We start from the raw sequence: 18,343 nt of genomic DNA, 5'->3' as shown, positions 1-18,343 counted from the left end.
TTCCAGAAAAATATCTATTTCTGCTTTATTGACTATGCCAAAGCCTTTGACTGTGAGCATCACAATAAACTGTGGAAAATTCTGAAATAGATAGGAATACCAGACTACCTGACCTTCCTCTTGAGAAACCTATATGCATGTCAGGAAGCAAAAGTTAGAACTGGACATGGAACAACAGACTGTTTCCAAATAGCAAAAGGAGTATGTCAAGGCTGTATATTGTCACCCTGCTTATTTAACTTATATGCAGATTACATCATGAGAAACGCTGGGCTGGAAGAACACACGCTGGAATTAAGATTGCCGGGAGAAATATCAATCACCTCAGATATGCAGATGACACCACCCTTATGGCAGAAAGTGAAGAGGAGCTAAAAAGCCTCTTGATGAACGTGAAAGAGGAGAGTGAAAAAGTTGGCTTAAAGCTCAACATTCAGAAAACGAAGATCATGGCATCCGGTCCCATCACTTCATGAGAAATAGATGGGGAAACAGTGGAAATAGTGTCAGACTTTACTTTGAGGGGCTCCAAAAGCACTGCAGATGGTGACTGCAGCCATGAAATTAAAAGACACTTACTCCTTGGAAGGAAAGTTATGACCAATCTAGGTAGCATATTGAAAAGCAGAGACATTACTTTGCCAACAAAGGTCTGTCAAGTCAAGACTATGATTTTTCCAGTGGTCATGTATGGATGTGAGAGTTGGACTGTGAAGAAACCTGAGCGCTGAAGAATTGATGCTTTGGAACTGTGGTGTTGGAGAAGACTCTTGAGAGTCCCTTCGACTGCAAGGAGATCCAACCAGTCCATTCTGATGGAGATCAGCTGTGGGATTTCTTTGGAAGGAATGATGCTAAAGCTGAAACTTCAGTACTTTGGCCACCTCAAGTGAAGAGTTGACTCATTGGAAAAGACTCTGATGCTGGGAGGGATTGGGGGCAGGAGGAGAAGGGGATGACAGAGGATGAGATGGCTGGATGGCATCACTGACTCGATGGATGTGACTTTGAGTGAACTCTGGTAGATGGTGATGGACAGGGAGGCCTGGCATGCTGCAGTGCATGAGGTTGCAAAGAGTCGGACATGACTGAGCGACTGATCTGATCTGATAGTCTATCCTGGAAAATGTTCCAAGCACACTGGAGAAGAAAGTGTCTTCTTTTGGATTTGTGTGGAAAATGCTGAAGATATCAATTAGGTCCCTTTGGTCTAATGTTTCATTTAAGGTTTGTGTTTCCTTATTAATTTTCTATTTTGATGATCTGCCCATTGGTATAACTGGGGTGTTAACGTCCCTTACTATTATTGTGTTGCTGTCGATTTCCCTTTTTATGTTTGTTAGTATTTGACTTATGTACTGAGGTGCTTCTATGCTGGATGCATAGATGCTTAGAATTTTGTCTTCTTTTGGGATTGATTCCTTGATCATTATGTAATGTCCCTTCTTTATCTTGTATAATACTCATTTTAAAGTCAATTTGGTCAGAAATGAGAATTGCCTCTCCAATTTCCTTTTCATTTCCACGTGCATGGAATATATTTTCCATCCTTTTAGTTTCAGTCTGTATGTGTCTCTAGGTCTGAAGTGGGTCTCTTGTAGACAGCCTATATATGGGTCTTATTTTCTATCCATTCAGCCAATCTGTGTCTTTTAGTTGGAGAGTTTAATCCATTTACACTTAAAGTAATTATTTATATATTACTATTAGCATTTTACTATTATAATCTAATGCTGCATGTTCCTATAGCATTTTTTAAATTAATTTATTTAATTTAATTGGAGGCTAATTAATTTACAATATTGTAGTGGTTTTTGCCATATGTTGACATGAATCAGCCAAGGGTGTACATGTGTCTCCTATCCTGAAGCCCCCACCCACCTCCCTCCCCATCCCATCCCTCAAAGTCATCCCAGTGCACTGGCCCTGAGGCCCTTGTCTCATGCATCGAACTTGGACTGGCAATCTATTTCACATATTATAATATACATGTTTCAGTGCTATTCTCTTAAATCATCCCACCCTTGCCTTCTCCCACAGAGTTCAAAATTCTGTGGTGTACATCCTATCTCTTTTGCAGTCTCACATTTAGGGTCATCATTAACATATTTCTAAATTCTATACATATGCCTTAATATACGGTAATGGTGTTTTTTTTCTGACTTACTTCACTCTGTACAATAGGCTCCATTTACATCCACCTCATTAGAACTGATTCAAATGCATTTTTTAATCACTGAGTAGTATTCCATTGTGTATACATACTACAGCTTTCTTATCCATTAATTTGCCAATGGGCATCTGTGTTGCTTTCATGTCTTAGCTATTGTAAACAGTGCTACGATGAACAATGGGGTACATGTGTCTCTTTCAATTATGGATTCTTCAGTGTGTATGCCCCGCAGTGGGATTGCTGGATCATATGGCAGTTCTATTTCCAGTTTCTTAAGGAATCTCCACACTCTTCTCCATAGTGGCTGTACTAGTTTACATTCCCACAAGCAGTGTAAGAAGGTTCCCTTTTCTCCATACTCTCCAGCATTTATTGTTTGTAGACTTTTTGATGGCAGCCTTTCTGATCAGCATGAGATGGTACCTCATTGTGATTGTAATTTTCATTTCTCTGATAATGAGTAGTGTTGAACATCTTTTCATGTGTCTGTTAGCCATCTGTATGTCTTTTTGGAGAAACGTCTGTTAGTTCTTTGACCCATTTTTTTATTGGGTCATTTGTTTTTCTGTAAATTGATCTGCATGAGCTGCTTGTATAGTTTGGAGAATAATTCCTTGTCAGTTGCTTCATTTGCTATTATTTTCTCCCATTCTGAAGGCTATCTTTTCAACTTACTTATAGTTTCCTTCGTTGTGCAAAAGCTTTTAAGTTTAATTAGGTCCCATTTGTTTATTTTTGCTTCTATTTCCACTACTCTGGGAGGTGGGTCATAGGGGATCTTGCTATGATTTATGTCAGAGTGTGTTTTGCCCATGTTTTCCTCTAGGAGTTTTATAGTTTCTGGTCTTACATTTAGATCTTTAATCCATTTTGAGTTTATTTTTGTGTATGGTGTTAGAAAGTGTTCTAGTTTCATTCTTTTACAAGTGGTTGACCAGTTTTCCCAGCACCACTTGTTAAAGAGATTGTCTTCTCTCCATTGTATATTCTTGCCTCCTTTGTCAAAGATAAGGTTTCCATAGGTGCATGGGTTTATCTCTGGGCTTTCTATCTTGTTCCATTGATCTATGTTTTTGGCATTGTGCCAGTACTATGCTGTCTTATGGACTGTAGCTTTGTAATATAGTCTAAAGTCAGGTAGGTTGATTCCTCCAGTTCCATTCTTCTTTCTCAAGATTGCTTTGGCTATTCGAGATTTTTTTGTATTTCCATACAAATTGTGAATTTATTTATTCTAGTTCTCTGAAAAATGCCGTTTGTAGCTTGATAGGAATTCCTTTGAATCTATAGATTGCTTTTTGTAGTATACTCATTTTGACTATATTGATACTTTTGATCCATGAACAGGCTATATTTCTATATCGATTTGTGTTCTTTGAGTTTTTCGATCAATGTTTTATAGTTTTCTATGTATATGTCTTTTGTTTCTTTAGGAAGATTTATTCCTAACTATTTTATTGTTTTCATTGCACTGGTGAAAGGAATTGTTTCCTTAATTTCTCTTTCTGTTTTCTCATTCTTAGTGTATAGGAATGCAAGGGATTTCTGTGTGTTAATTTTATATCCTGCAACTTTACTATATTCATTGACTAGCTCTAGTAATTTTCTGGTAGTGTCTTTAGGGTTTTCTATGTAGAGGATCATGTCATCTGCAAACAGTGAGAGTTTTACTGCTTTTTCCTGATCTGGATTCCTTTTATTTCTGTTTTCTCCTCTGATTTCTATGGCTAAAACTTCCAAAATTATGTTGAATAGTGGTAGTGAGAGTGGGCACCTTTCTCTTGTTCCTGACTTTAGGGAAAATACTTTCAAGTTTTCACCTTTGAGGGTAATGTTTGCTGTGGGTTTATCATATATAGCCTTTATTATTCTGAGTTATGTTCCTTCTATGCATGCTTTCTGGAGGGTTTTTATCATAAATGGATGTTGAATTTTGTCAAAAGCTTTCTCTGCATATATTGAGATAATCATATGGTTTTTATCTTTTAATTTGTTAATATTGTGTATCACATTGATTGATTTGTGAATATTGAAGAATCCTTGCATCCCTGGGATAAAGCCCACTTGGTCATGATGTATGATTTTTTTAATATGTTGTTGGATTTTATTTCCTAGAATTTTTTTAAGGATTTTTGCATCTATGTTCATCAGTGATATTGGTCTGTAGTTTTCGTTTTTTTGTGGCATCTTTATCTGGTTTTGGTATTAGGGTGATGGTGGCCTCAAAGAATGAGTTTGGCAATTTACCTTCCTCTGCAATTTCCTGGAGTAATTTGAGTAGGATAGGTGTTAGGTCTTCTCTAAATTTTTGGTAGAATTCGGCTGTGAAGCCATCTGGTCTTGGGCTTTTCTTTGCTAGAAGATTACTGATTACAGTTTCATTGCTGTGCATGTGATGGGTCTGTTAAGATTTTATCTTTCTTCCTGGTTCAGTTTTGGAAGGTTAGACTTTTTTTAGAATTCATCCATGTCTTCCAAGTGGTTCATTATATTGTCATAAAATTGCTGATAGTAATCTCTTATGATCCTTTGTATTTCTGTGTTGTCTGTTGTGATTTCTCCATTTTCATTTCTAATTCTGTTGATCTGATTTTTCTCCCTTTGTTTCTTGATGAGTCTGGCTAATGGTTTCCTTCTCAAAGAACCAGCGTTTAGTTATGTTGATTTTTGCTATAGTCTCCTTTGTTTCTTTGTCAATTACTTCTGCCCTAATTTTTATCAGTTCTTTCCTTCTACTAACCGTGGGGTTCTTCATTTCTTTTTCTAGTTGCTTTAGGTGTACAGTTAGGTTATTTATTTAATTTTTCTCTTGTTTCTTGAGGTAAGCTTGTAATGCTATGAACCTTCCCCTTAGCAATGCTTTTACTGAATCCCTTAGGTTTTGTGTTGTTGTGTTTTCATTTTCATTAGTTTCTGTGGATATTTTGATTTCATTTTTAATTTCTTCTGTGATTTGTTGGTTATTCAGAAGCATGTTGTTTAGACTCCATATATTTGTATTTTTAATAGTTGTTTTTTTTTTTTTTTCCCCTGTAGTTGACATCTAATCTTACTGCATTGGGATTAGAAAAATGGCTTGGAATGATTTCAATTTTTTGAATTTACTAAGGCTAGATTTAGCCCAGTATGTGATCTATCCTGTAGAACGTTCCATGTGCTGTTGAGAAAAAGGTGAAATGCATTGTTTGGGGGTGAAATATCATATAGATATTCATTATGTCTAACTAGTACATTGTATCATTTTTAATTTGTGTTTCATTGCTAATTTTCTGTTTAGTTAATCTATCCATAGGTGTGAGTGGGATATTAAAGTCTCCCACTATTATTGTGTTACTGTTAATTTCCCCTTTCACACTTGTTAGCATTTGCCTTACATATTGCGGTGTGCTTATGTTGGGTGCATATATATTTATAATTGTTATATCTTCTTCTTGGATTGATCTTTTGATCATTATTTAGTGTCTTTCTTTGTAATTTTTCATGGCCTTTATTTCAAAGTCTATTTTGTCTGATATGAGTATTGCTCCTCCTGCTTTTTTTAGTCTGCATTTGCTTGAAATATATTTTTCCAACCCTCTACTTTCAGTCTGTTGTGTCCCTTGTTTTTGAGGTGGGTCACTTGTAGGCAGCATATATAAGGGTCTTGTTTTTGTATCCATTCTGCCAGTCTTTGTCTTTTGGTTGGGGCATTCAACCCATTTACATTTTTGGGTAATTATTGTTAAGTATGATTCCATTGCTATTTATTTTGTTGTTTTGGATTCAAGTTAATAAACCTTAATAGCTTCCCTTGTAGCTCAGTTGGTAAAGAATCTGGCTGCAATGCAGGAGACCCGGGTTCGATCCCTTGTTTGGGAAGATCCCCTGGAGATGGACATGGCAAACTACTCCAGTATCCTTACCTGGAAAATCTCAAGGACACAGGAGCCTGGTGGGCTGCTGTCCTTGAGGTCGCAAAGAGTCAGGCATAACTGAGTGACTAACACTTACTTACTTATAAACCTTTTCTTTGTTACCTGTCTAGAGAAGTTCCTCTATCATTTGTTGAACTGCTGGTTTGGTGGTGATGAATTCTCTCAGCTTTTGTTTGTCTATAAAGCTTTTCATTTCTCCTTCATATTTGAATGAGGTCCTTACTGGGTATAGTAATGTGGGTTGTAGGCTTTTCTCTTTCATCACTAAAAGTATGTCCTGCCAATCCCTTCTGGCCTGAAGAATTTCTGTAGAAAGATCAGCTGTTATCCTTATGGGAATCCCCTTGTGTGTTATTTGTTGGTTTTCCTTTGCTGCTTTTAATATTTGCTCTTTGTGTTTGATCTTGGTTAATTTGATTAATATGTGTCTTCGGGTGTTTCACCTTGGGTTTATCCTGTTTTGGAGCCTCTGGCTTTCTTGGACTTGGGTGGCTATTTCCTTCCATATTTTGAGGAAGTTTTCAACTATTATCTCCTCAAGTATTTTCTCATGGCCTTTCTTTTTGTCTTCTGGGACCCCTTTGATTCAAATGTTGGGGCATTTAACATTGTCCCAGAGGTCTCTGATGTTGTCCTCATTTTTTAAAATTGTTTTTTTCTTTTTTCCTCTCTGCTTCATTTATTTCTACCATTCTATCTTCTGCCTCACTTATCCTATCCTCTGCTTCAGTTATTCTACTGTTGGTTCCCACCAGAGTTCTTTTGATCTTATTTATTGCAGTATTCATTATTGATTGATTCTTTTCTATCTCTTCTAGGTCCTTGTTAAACATTCTTGCATCTTCTCAATCCTCATTTCTAGTCTATTTATCTGTAACTTCATTTTGTTTTCAAGATTTTGGATCATCTTTACTATCATTATTCTGAATTCTTTTTGAGGTAGACTCCCTATCTCTTCCTCTTGTGTTTGGTTTGTTGGGGATTTATCCTGTTCCTTTACCTTCTGAATATTTCTCTGCCTTTTCATTTTATTTAGATCGTTCTGTTTGGGGTGGCCTTTCTGTATGCTGGAAGTTTGTGGTTCCTCTTTATTGTTGACTCAAAATAAAGGAAGGTTGCTCCCTGTGGGTGTCGTTGGACGTTTGGCTTGTCAAGGATTCCTGCTTATGGAAGCTTGAGTCCATGTTCTGGTGGGTGGAGCTGAATCTCTTCTCTCTGAGTGCAATGAAGTGCCCAGTAGTGAGTTTTGAGGTGTCTGTTGGTTTGGTGTGACTTTGAACAGCCTGTATATTGAAGCTCAGGGCTATGTTCCTGTGTTGCTGGAGAATTAGCATGGTATGTCTTGCTCTGGAACTTGTTGGCTCTTGGGTGGAACTTGGTTTCAGTGTAGGTATGCAGGGTTTGGGATGTGCTCTTGTCAATTAATGTTCCCTGGAGTCAGGAGTTGTCTGGTGTTCTCAAGTTTTGGATATAAGTCTCTTACCTCATGCTTTCAGTCTTAATCTTACAGTAGCCACAAGACTTCTCCATCCACTCAGCACTGCTGATAAAACATCTAGATAAATGGTGAAAAGAATCTCCACAGTGAGGGGCACCCAAAAGGTTCACAGAGTTACATGGAAAAGAGAAGAGGGAGGAGGAAGACAGAAGTGACCAGGAGGTGAAGAGGAGAATCCAAAGGGGAGAGAGCAATTTAGCCAATAATCAATTCCCTATGTGCTGTCCACAGTCTGGAACACCCAGAGAGGTTCACAGAATTAAATAGAGAAGAGAAGAGGGAGAAGAGAGATAGAGGTGACCACGAGGAGAAGAAGGGCAGTCAAAAAGGGAGAGACCAATCTAGCCAGTAATCAGTTCCCTAAGTGTTCTCCATAGCCCAGAACACCCAGAGAGATTCAGAGTTAAGTAGAGAAGCACACGGGGAGGGAGGAGATAGAGGAGACCTGGGTGAGAAGAGGGAGAGTCAAAAGGGGAGAGAGCAATCAAACTAGTAATACACCCGTAAGTAAAAATGGGAACTGAAGATTAGATTCTTAAAGGTACAAAATTGGTAACAGATAACAAAAAGCAAAGATTAAAAATCTAGAGTAGAGGTTAGACTCTGAAAAGTGCAACATTAAAAATACAAAACCAATCACAAATTATTAAAAATATCTATGTGAAATTTGCTTTAAAAAATAGGATCTTTTTTGCAAGGTAATAATAGGTTATAAAAATGAAAATTAAAGGAATAATAAAGAACTGAAAAATTAAAAAATGATAATAGTAAAAATGTATCAGGAATTTCTCTGGAGTTCTTGAGGGCAGTGTGGGGTCAGTTCAGTTTCACATAGTTCCTTCTTCCAGCTTATACTTCTTTTCAAGGTCTACAGGCCCCTTCCTGTGCTTGGTCAATGCTAACCACAGGGTTTCAATCTGTTGTGCCTGTCACTTCGCGAGCAGTTCCCTGTTATTTGTTTATTTTGGCCTCCTCTGTTTGCAAGTCTCTTCAGTGTCTATTTCCACTGTGACACAAGGGGGTGAGGTGGCCACTTATTTAGACTCACTTGTTCAGTAGTGCTGTGGGGAGGGAGGAATACTGCAAACAAATATCACTGGCATGTGTGGGGAGTGCTCACAGTGTATGGACAACACTGGGTTGCCCTAGCTCATGGTGCCTGCGCTTTCCCTGTCTACACTGCTCAGACTCCAGGTTGCTTGGAAGAGGAACTTTCAGGTAACCAGGTGCTTGGCGAGCACACTGTCCCAGGTGTGCAGTGCGTCTTATCACCTCTCTGGTCCCCGTCTCTTGGTTTACTGGGTGCGCTGCAAGAGCACTGTCTCAGGTGTGCCATGTGTCTCCCCTGAAGGGCTGATCTCAGGTTGCAACCGTCCTGGCAGATGTCAACTGACCAGTATCCCAGGAAGACGTGGTTAGGAAGTGGGAGCCTGCTCCCAGTTTGGTGGAGGATGCCGCCTCTGGGGCCAAAATTGCCCCTTGCCTTCTGGCTCTGGCTGTCACCTGTCTGCCTCTCTGCCTCCAGTGGGGCAGGGGGTTGGGGGGTGGCGGGGAAGGAGCTGGTCTGCAGCCTGCTAGCTCTCCTTTGGCATTCGCTCAATCCTTTGTTCTGTGAGCGGGCCAGGATGTGGCTTAGGTTAGAGCTTTTCTTTCTCTCTCTCTCTCTTTTCCGCTCTCTCTCTCCGTCCCACAGTTTGTGCTGCTATCTTCTGTTACCTCCCTCAGATGGTCCTCAGGGCATTCAGGAGTGGTCCTTAACCCTAAGTAATGCAACAATGCCTCCCCCACTTGCTGGTGGCAGATGTGAGTGTTTGAGATATTTCTCCGCTTGGAGTTGTGGTTAAGGCACGTATTCTGTGTGTGTGTGTGTGTGTGTGTGTGTGTGTGTGTGTGTGTTTTCCCTCCCTGTTATGTTGCCTTCTTCCCGGTGCCTCAGACGTTAAAGCATCTGCCCGCAATGCAGGAGACCTGGGTTTGATCCCTGCGTAGGGAACATCCCGTGGAGAAGGAAATGGCAACCCACTCCAGTATTCTTGCCTGGAGAATCCCATGGACAGAGAAGCCTAGTAGGTTACAGTCCATGGAGTCGCAAAGAGTTGGACAAGACTGAGCGACTTCACCTTACCTTACCTTAGAGTATTTTTAATTTCAGTAATTGTGTTAGTCATCTTTGTTTGTTTATTCTTCATTTCTTCTATATCCTTGGTAATTGTGTTAGTTGTGTTGATTGCTTCTTGGCATTTCATGCATTCTATTTTCAAGGTTTTGGAACATCTTTACCATCATTATTCCGAATTTTTATCAGGTATTTGAACTACTTCCTCTTAGGGTTTATTTGATTTTATTTTTTTTAGGTCTTGTGTGCTTCTAGTTTGTTCCTTCATTTGAGCAATGTTTTATTACCTTTGCTGTTTTTTTCTTTTTTTCATTATTACATTTGATGTCTCCTCTTCTCAGGCTTTCATGTCGAGTTCCTCCTTCCTTTTGGTTTCTGCCCTTGCTGTGTAAGGTTGTGTCACTGGTTTTGTGTAGGCTTCTTTTGGGTGTGACTTTTGTTTGTACTCTGGTGAAAGGAGGTAAGTTTTCTTTTTTTTTCCCCTGTGATGGGCAGGGCTGTATGAAGTGGAAGTCGTGTTTGCTGATGACTGGGTTTGTGTTTTTATCTTGTTGTTTTTTTTTTTTTGGTCAGGCATCCTACACTGGGTGCTGCTGGCAGTTGGGTGATGCCAGGTGTATACAGGTGGAGGCTTTTATGGGAATTCTCACTAACAAATACTCCCTGGGGTTAGGAGTTTTACAGCAGTCTAGACTCTTGTCAGTGCTCCCACTTCAAAGGTTCTGGGCCTGATCCCTGGCCAGGGAAGTGAGATTCCACAGGTGGTTTGTAATGGCATTAAAGGGGATAAAACAAACACACTAAAACAAGAAACAAACTACAAACCTCAGACAAATGGCAGATACAAAATCAGGCATGTACTAACAAAAAAGTGGGAAATATACACACACGTATACATACATAAACAAAACCAAAACAGTGGAAAAAAAAATAAAAGTAGAAGAGATTGATCCAGTGAGCAAAGTAAAGTAAGAATGATATCAATTAGTTATTAACTAATCTGACTAAAAGTGTAAACTGGAAAACAAATTCAGAGCCATATGTCAACTGGGGAATAAAACAACTAAAGCAAAACAGACTAATAAACATAATGAGGAAATGCAAAAAAAAGAAAAAAAAAGAAAGAAATGCTAGAAAAGCAAATGTAAATAGAGGTAGATAAGGAAGTTTTACATATACTAAAGAAAAAGAAGCAACAGAAAAAGAATAAGAAAAGCACGCAAAAGAATATATGTGGAAAAACAGTAATAATAATTTTTTTTTAAACTTTGAAAATTAAAGAGGAAAACAACCCTCAAAACCACAAAAGACCAATGTAAAGGCAGAAGTATTTAAAGAAAATTAAATGTGTGGTTAAAAAAATTTCTCAAAAGTGTAAATAGATTTAATTGTAGTATTAAAATCAACAGCTACAACAACAGAGAGCAAAAAACAAGTAAAAATTAAAAAACCCAGTAGCAACTTCTAAATAAATTAAAGTATAAGAATAATACATATTTTTCTTGGATCAGCTGTCAGCATCCTTTTCCTCAATGTCAGTCACAGCCCACCTCACCTCCCTAGGTTGCCCTCCAGTTCTGGGCTGGTCTCTTACCTGTTGTGGCCACAGCTCAGACTCTAATCTGGTTCTACTCTTGCATGTTCATGCTCTAATGTCCACATCTGCCAGTGCTAGTGTGTTTTCTTTTCCAGGAACTCCCATTGTCCTTTATATATTCCATAGATACAAAGTCTGCCAGTTGATCATGTGGATTTAATCTTCAGCTTGTACCACTGATGGGAATGTTTTGGTTCTATTCCTTAGCCACCTGCCCCTGGATTTCACTTGTGGTTTTATCTCCACCTTTGCATGTGAGTCGTCCACAGGAGTTTACTCCTGAGGCTCCCCTGGAGGACTTGGGTGTGCCCCAGGGAGGACTGAATGTGGAGGTGGTGCAGTTGCTTGGTTTGCAGGGACCCTGGCCGCACCAGGTACTAAGGGGAGCCACTGGCTAGGACAGCAGGAAATATGATGCCCTTAGTGTTTTTTTGTAGCCTCTGCTTGCTCTGTCCTTGTGGGATTGAGCTAGGGAGTGACACAGGAGCTTGGATAATGGGGACCATGGCAATGCCGGATACATAGTTGTGGCTATTGTCACCGGTGATATGTGACTAATAGGGATTTTTCGAGCTTCTGACAGCTCTGCCCAATGAGGATTGAGCATGGAGGTGACACAGCTGCTTGAATTATGGGAACCCTGGCAGTGCCAAGCGTGCAGGGAAACCAACTGACTCAGCTGCAGAAGCGGTGGTCCTATTAGAGTCGTTTCCTAGTTTCTGGCACCTGGCCATCAGAGGGTCTCTTTGGCTGGTCCTTCTCAGTTGTTTGACCCCTTCAGGCGCTTACAGGCCCCCCAGTTGGGGTCATTGTCTGTTGTTCTTCGCATCGGGGACTTAAAGATAACCCTGGCTGGGGTCCTTCTGTGTTGTTTTGCACGTCAGGTCCTTAGAGGCCACCCTCCCTGTGTTGTTTCAGCTGTCTGGTGCTGATATGTGCAGAGAGAGAGGCTATAGAGATGGCTCCATCCTCTGTGTGTGACTCAGCAGTATCACACTGCCCCCAGGTTAGCTGGCTTTCCTTCATAAGCATGCTCTCCTCTCTCAGGCTCCCTCACACCATCTCCCTTCAGTCAACAGCAGACCTTGCCCTGGGATTGCTTTCCAATCTCTATGTTCCAGCTCCAACCTGAAGTACTTTCTAGGAGACCTTTATCCCTGTCTGGTGTAGGCACAGCTGTGACAAGGATTGTCTGTGTGATCCCCATTCCATTGAGACTCTCACTGGTCAGCTGCTTCACTCTCCAGCAGTCTCAGTGCTTCACCATTATCGCAAACATTTGCCCTCCCATGCAGCTCTGTCCCTGCTTCAGTTCCCGACCCCAGATGCAGATCCAGTTCTACTCACTCTCCTCTTTTCTTGCCCTCCTTCCTTTGTCCTGCTGAGTGTTGCCTGGTTCTATATATTCTTTTCCCGTGGTCAGGTTCTCAGCTGGCTTCCGCAAGATCTTCTGTGTCTGGAGGTATATTCCTGATGTATCTGTGGAGAGAGATGTCCTCCATGTGCACCTACTCACCTGCCATCGTGGATCTCAGTATGGTATAGAGCCCACACCTCACTCCAAGTCAGGATTGCTGTGGGCGGTTGTTGAATTCTGTTGTTGGGTCAGGATAAAAAGCAATGGATATCTTGTTCTTCTCATTTGAACATACTTCTCTGTTGATCATTTTTCTGGAGTCTCTGTGTTGATAAACTGTGCATTAGACTAAACATCCACTTGTCCTTCACAGATTGGCCTCAGAATTAGAGCCTTTCCAGAATTCAGCCTTTTCAATCAGCCTGGCCAGAATTTTGGTTACCTCTCTAACCTCTCTGCTCATCCAAACCTCTGTGTTCGTAGTCAGCCTCCTCCAGGAGTAGAGAGTACGCAGTGATCTACAAGTCAGAATACTTGGTAGAGCAGGCAACTGGAGTTTATCACCTAGCTCGCTCTGCACTGACCTGGGGAAAGGAGCTGTGGTTAATGCCTGCATGCTACTTCAAACTCTGTGCCTTCTGCACCATGATTTAGCTCTCTGTAGTGCCCAGGCACAAATGCAAATTTTGAGTTTCACCAGCTCTCAGGGACAGGTTAGTTAGAAGCCAATTCCTCAGGCAGAGCTGGAAAAGATGAAGGTCCACATGTGCCATCTGACTCCTTCCATGAAGAAACTGGGAGTTGCTCACTCTTCATTAAGCTAGGGGAAGACCTGTGAGAAGTGCTGGTACAGATTCATAACTGCCACTTCATTTCTATAATCCCAGGAAATTGGAAATCCTAGGCCTCCCAGAGGCAGGTAAATTGGAAGCTGGACCGTGGACTAGCATTTGCAGAATCAGAGACCTAGATGGTGGATCAAACTCTTTGCTCCTCCAGGAGAAGCTGGGAGTTGAGTGTTCCCTTCAAACTGTATGGTCCTCTGCTGCACAGATTTTATTGCAGGAATGTGTCTTAGTTTTCCCTCCCACTTAGGATTTTGGCATTTTCTCACTTGCCTTGAATGCAGAACTTCTCATTTACTGTTTCTATTTTGAATAGAAGGAGCTGATACACACATAGCTGTTAATTCAGTGTGTCTGTGGAGGGAAGGAGAGGTCAAGGTGGCCTATTTCACCCTCTTATTAATGTCACTGCAGTGTTTCCAAATTATATGTGCTGAGCTTGTTTGCTTTTCTATTTTCAGGAAAAGCAATGATTGATTTTCAGTCTTTATCATTACTATTATTGCTATGTAATTTTATAATTCCCCTCAGCTCACTTTTGTGTCATCTCATAAATCACATAAAACTTTACTTATCATGGTTTTATTTTCATTCAATTCAAAATATTCAAAGTTTTCTCTTTTGATTTCTTCTTTATCCATGAAGTACTATAAAAAATTAGCTGAATTCTATGAAGATATCTATTAGGTGACAGAATTGTACTTTCCCAAGTTTAGCTATTCATGGTGTGAAGGATCAACATTTTGTCCTTAGTAAAATGAATGGATGTATTGATCCTTGTCATCTTCATTGAACTCCATGTACTGATATGGCTTTAAGCACTCAGTTTTGATGACAGCGTTTCAAATTCTCAGAGGCAAAGGCTGGGGTAACCATGGTGGAAGATTCTGTGGTCGCCGCCTGATCTGTGTTCTGGCTTGTGTAAGAGAGCCAGACTAGGCAAAACTGTCGACAAGCCCCAGGAAAGGAAACCCATTTTGCTAAAAGACTTCTGACGTGCCGTGGGATTCCAGACCCTTTACACAGACAGATTTCTAATAATTTCCTAGAAGGGATCCGGAGTATTTTAAATCTTGCTTTGCTCTAGAAAATAGAAATCAAGTGTTTTGGTTTCATATCTTTGGAAACTCGTAGTTTTTTGTTTTGTTTTTCCCCCTCCCACACAGGAGGGGAAATGATTAGATGTTTTCTTGGTTTATAGTCATAAATGACTCCTCTTTTTTGTATCATTACCTTATTTGGGTCCTTATGAAATGTGTATCAAATATATGCTTACCTTTTCTTTATGCTTTCTCCCTTTTAGAAACATGTTCAAAATCTGAAATAAGAATTGAGAATGGATTTTTGTCTGAATCTAGCTTTATGTATCCCCTAAATAAACAAACAGAATATAAGTGTAAACCAGGATATGTAACAGCAGATGGTAAGACATCAGGGTTAATTACATGTCTGCAAAATGGATGGTCAGCTCAACCTGTATGCATTAGTAAGTAATTCACTATCTTAGTATTCTTATCCTGATGATAACTATACAGAAGTACTCTTTAACTTTGTTATTTTTTCCTTTTTTCTTTCTTCTTTTTTTTATTTTTTGCTGGGGCAGGATCATATGAAGTGTTGTGTGGTTCCATGGCTGTATTTGAAAAAATCAATAACAATGCTTTGAAATATGTATTTTTTTTTTTGCCTTTAATGATTTAATTACTAGTGGAGTAGAATATCACTGTACTATTTAGTTCAATGATTTGTCACTTGAAAACATCCTGTGAGTAAGCTAATTTTGCTAAGAGCTTTACCTCCCTTCTGGGATAAATTCATTTATTTTCAACTGAGACCTTTATGCTCATTGCATCTGCTTTTATTTTAGGAGACTCTTAAACCAGAGTCTCTGCTCCTAAGCCTAAAAGTTATGTTGTTAAGCAAAGATGTGAGGCCATGGTGCATAAACTTCAAATAATATGATATATAATTCATATGTTTGAATCTCTAGGATAGATATCCTTGTGAAAAATTCTTAGGAAATCTTCATAAACATCTAGTTAGTGGAGACAGAGAAACACTTCTAGACAGGACCAAATTCTGTTGTGCTGAAGGTTTTTCTTGTAGCAACACATAGATGTTTATGAAGATTTTCTAAGAACAATGAATGAGTTTGTCTTATTCATCCCAAAGCTACACAGTGATATTTTTGAAGTGATATTTTACATAGTCACTTTAAGTAAAGTGGGTATTTATAATATCCCTTTCTACTTTTGCATTGTATTTTTTCCAGTGTCTATATTTGCTATAAGCACTAAACCCTCAAAATGAGAAAAGTTGCACATATCAAACTTATTTTATTTTAATATATGATAGTTTTCCATTTTAACAGTCTTTTATGAAAAGTGTCTCTATTATATTTTACTAGTATAATTTTGCTTTAACACATTATGAAAATTTGAAGTAAATTATTTAAACTATTAACATCAGTCTATGGTGTTAGTGAAAACAGATTAATTGTTAACATGTTTTCTTGTAAATAGCTATAAATGAAGAACTATGTCTGTATTCAACCTTGATAAGTATAAAAGAATATGCAACCATTAGAAATATAGTTGGAAAAGGAAAATCATCATGTGGATTTAAAAAATTTTATAGCATCTTTAAAAAATTAACTTGCCTTTTGAAAATTACTTTTTTTCAATGAAGTTTTCTCTGGCAAATATGTCACAACTGCTGATTAATTTGGCATATTACTTCAGAAAATGCTGTTATGAAAATAGTACAATACTTCTGTAATGGCTTATTTTAATACTAGCATTGGAAAAAATGCATAAGTACAGCAACTGAGGAACACGTTCTTAAAGGAAATAATTCAGGAACATCAAGTGTTGAGAAAAATGTTGCATAGAAACGCACCTGTTTTCACTTTGAGTAATTATTTCAGGACAGTGATATATCACTGGCATTCTTGGCTAATATTTTATGATTAGTACATACTAATTGGTGAAGCCCTTTTCCCTTGAGATGAAACTCAATCAAATTGCCCACTAAATAGTATTAGAAATGAAATCACAATCCCATTATCCCTTAGAGTCCTGTGACAGGCCAGTATTTGAGAAGGCCAAAGTCAAAAGTGATGGCACGTGGTTCAAGCTGAATGACAGCCTGGACTACGAATGTCTTGATGGGTATGAGACTCGAGATGGACGCACCACAGGCTCCATAGTATGTGGTCAAGACGGCTGGTCCGATAAAGCTGCATGCTATGGTAAGTGCTCTTTTCCAGATGTTCTTTCCTTCAAGATAAGCAAAATTTAACAGTAATTGTTCAGAAGTGTTTGATTCTTACCAAATTACAGTGATCTAGAATCATCTTTAAGGAATGATGCTTCCTTCTACTTTAATGTAAACTAGAAGGAGGGGAAGTTTTAAAGTCCAGCGACTCACTCAATACCAAAATGACAGGGTCTTGCAACATGTTCAAGTATTTGCTCCTGAGTTTCTGCTTATACATCCTACCTTGAATGTTAAATTCTGTAGGTTTTGACAGGTGATTTTATTTTCTGACTTTGACAAGTTCTGAGGACAATGACATGGATCTCTTTTATTTTGCCAATCAGACGTGTTTTTTCCAGGGTTGGAAATAGGGATTCAGTTTCTGGTAAGCTGAGTGAATGTTGAGTGTCTCAAGCCAAGGGAAGAGTTATGTGCAAACTTTGGCAGCAAAGTAATATTTGGAAAATATGAAGGTGGGCGTATTCTACTGAATGAGAGAGAATTTTATGAGCTGAAGCTGATATGAGGCAAAGGAAAAAGGAGCTGGGTTATTTCAAGGCATATTAACATTGATTGATTTTATGATTCATGAAAAGGCATAGGGAATTTTAAGAAAAGGAATGATATAATTTTATTTGGATTTTTGAAGGCTGTTTGTGGATTTTTCTGTATGCTGTGCTTATGCTGGACAAGAGAAGATTCAAGAAACCATGTGGGGTGAAAAAGTGTGGGGATTAGATAAATTCTTGGCTGAAGTGATTCTGAGCAGAGAATAAATTTGGGATATATTTTGCTGGTAATAAATGCATGTAAAGTTGCTAAATGTTGATTGTCAGAAAGAGCAAAAGTTGAAAGGACTCATGTTTTGAGTACCATTTTCTCATAAGCAAGCAAGCAAATGGAAATGACTTTGTACGTGGTACTGGCAGGAGAAAGCACACTCTCACGAGAGCATCACAACTTTGACCTGAACACATTGTGGTTAGGCCAATGGGGACCATAAACATAAGATACATCAACTGTAGTGCTGAATGCATAGGTTTAACCAGGAGATATACACATGAGATTCAGTTCAGTTCAGTTCAGTTCAGTCCCTCAGTCGTGTCCGACTCTTTGCGACCCCATGAATCGCAGCACACCAGGCCTCCCTGTCCATCACCAACTCCCAGAGTTCACTCAGATTCACATCCATCGAATTAGTGATGCCATCCAGCCATCTCATCCTCTGTCGACCCCTTCTCCTCCTGCCCCCAATCCCTCCCAGCATCAGAGTCTTTTCCAATGTGTCAACTCTTTGCATGAGGTGGCCAAAGTACTGGAGTTTCAGCTTTAGCATCATTCCTTCCAAAGAAATCCCAGGGCTGATCTCCTTCAGAGTGAACTGGTTAGATCTCCTTGCAGTCCAAGGGACTCTCAAGAGTCTTCTCCAACACCACAGTTCAAAAGCATCAATTCTTTGGCACTCAGCCTTCTTCACAGTCCAACTCTCACATCCATACATGACTACTGGAAAAACCATAGACTGATTATCACTCTCTAAATGATGACATCAGATTAGAAAAGAATGTAGAATGAAAATAGAAGA

The 18,343-nt window shown here is 39.3% G+C and overlaps 1 protein-coding gene across 1 annotated transcript in view; it reads left to right on the top strand.

The window, feature by feature from the left end:
- LOC128061747 (complement factor H-related protein 4-like) overlaps positions 1–18,343 on the top strand; it is a 97,233-nt gene that overhangs the window by 47,926 nt on the left and 30,964 nt on the right. Inside the window, exons 6-7 of the mRNA XM_052654123.1 lie at positions 14,804–14,986; positions 16,574–16,750. Of these exons, the coding sequence (XP_052510083.1) occupies positions 14,804–14,986; positions 16,574–16,750 (360 nt within the window). The remainder of the gene's footprint in view (positions 1–14,803; positions 14,987–16,573; positions 16,751–18,343) is intronic.

The sequence above is a fragment of the Budorcas taxicolor genome, chromosome 16 (genome assembly GCF_023091745.1).
Source record: "Budorcas taxicolor isolate Tak-1 chromosome 16, Takin1.1, whole genome shotgun sequence".
Classification (NCBI taxonomy): domain Eukaryota; kingdom Metazoa; phylum Chordata; class Mammalia; order Artiodactyla; family Bovidae; genus Budorcas; species Budorcas taxicolor.
Note: the sequence above shows the minus strand (reverse complement) of the source record. Positions and strands in the feature narration are given on the sequence as shown.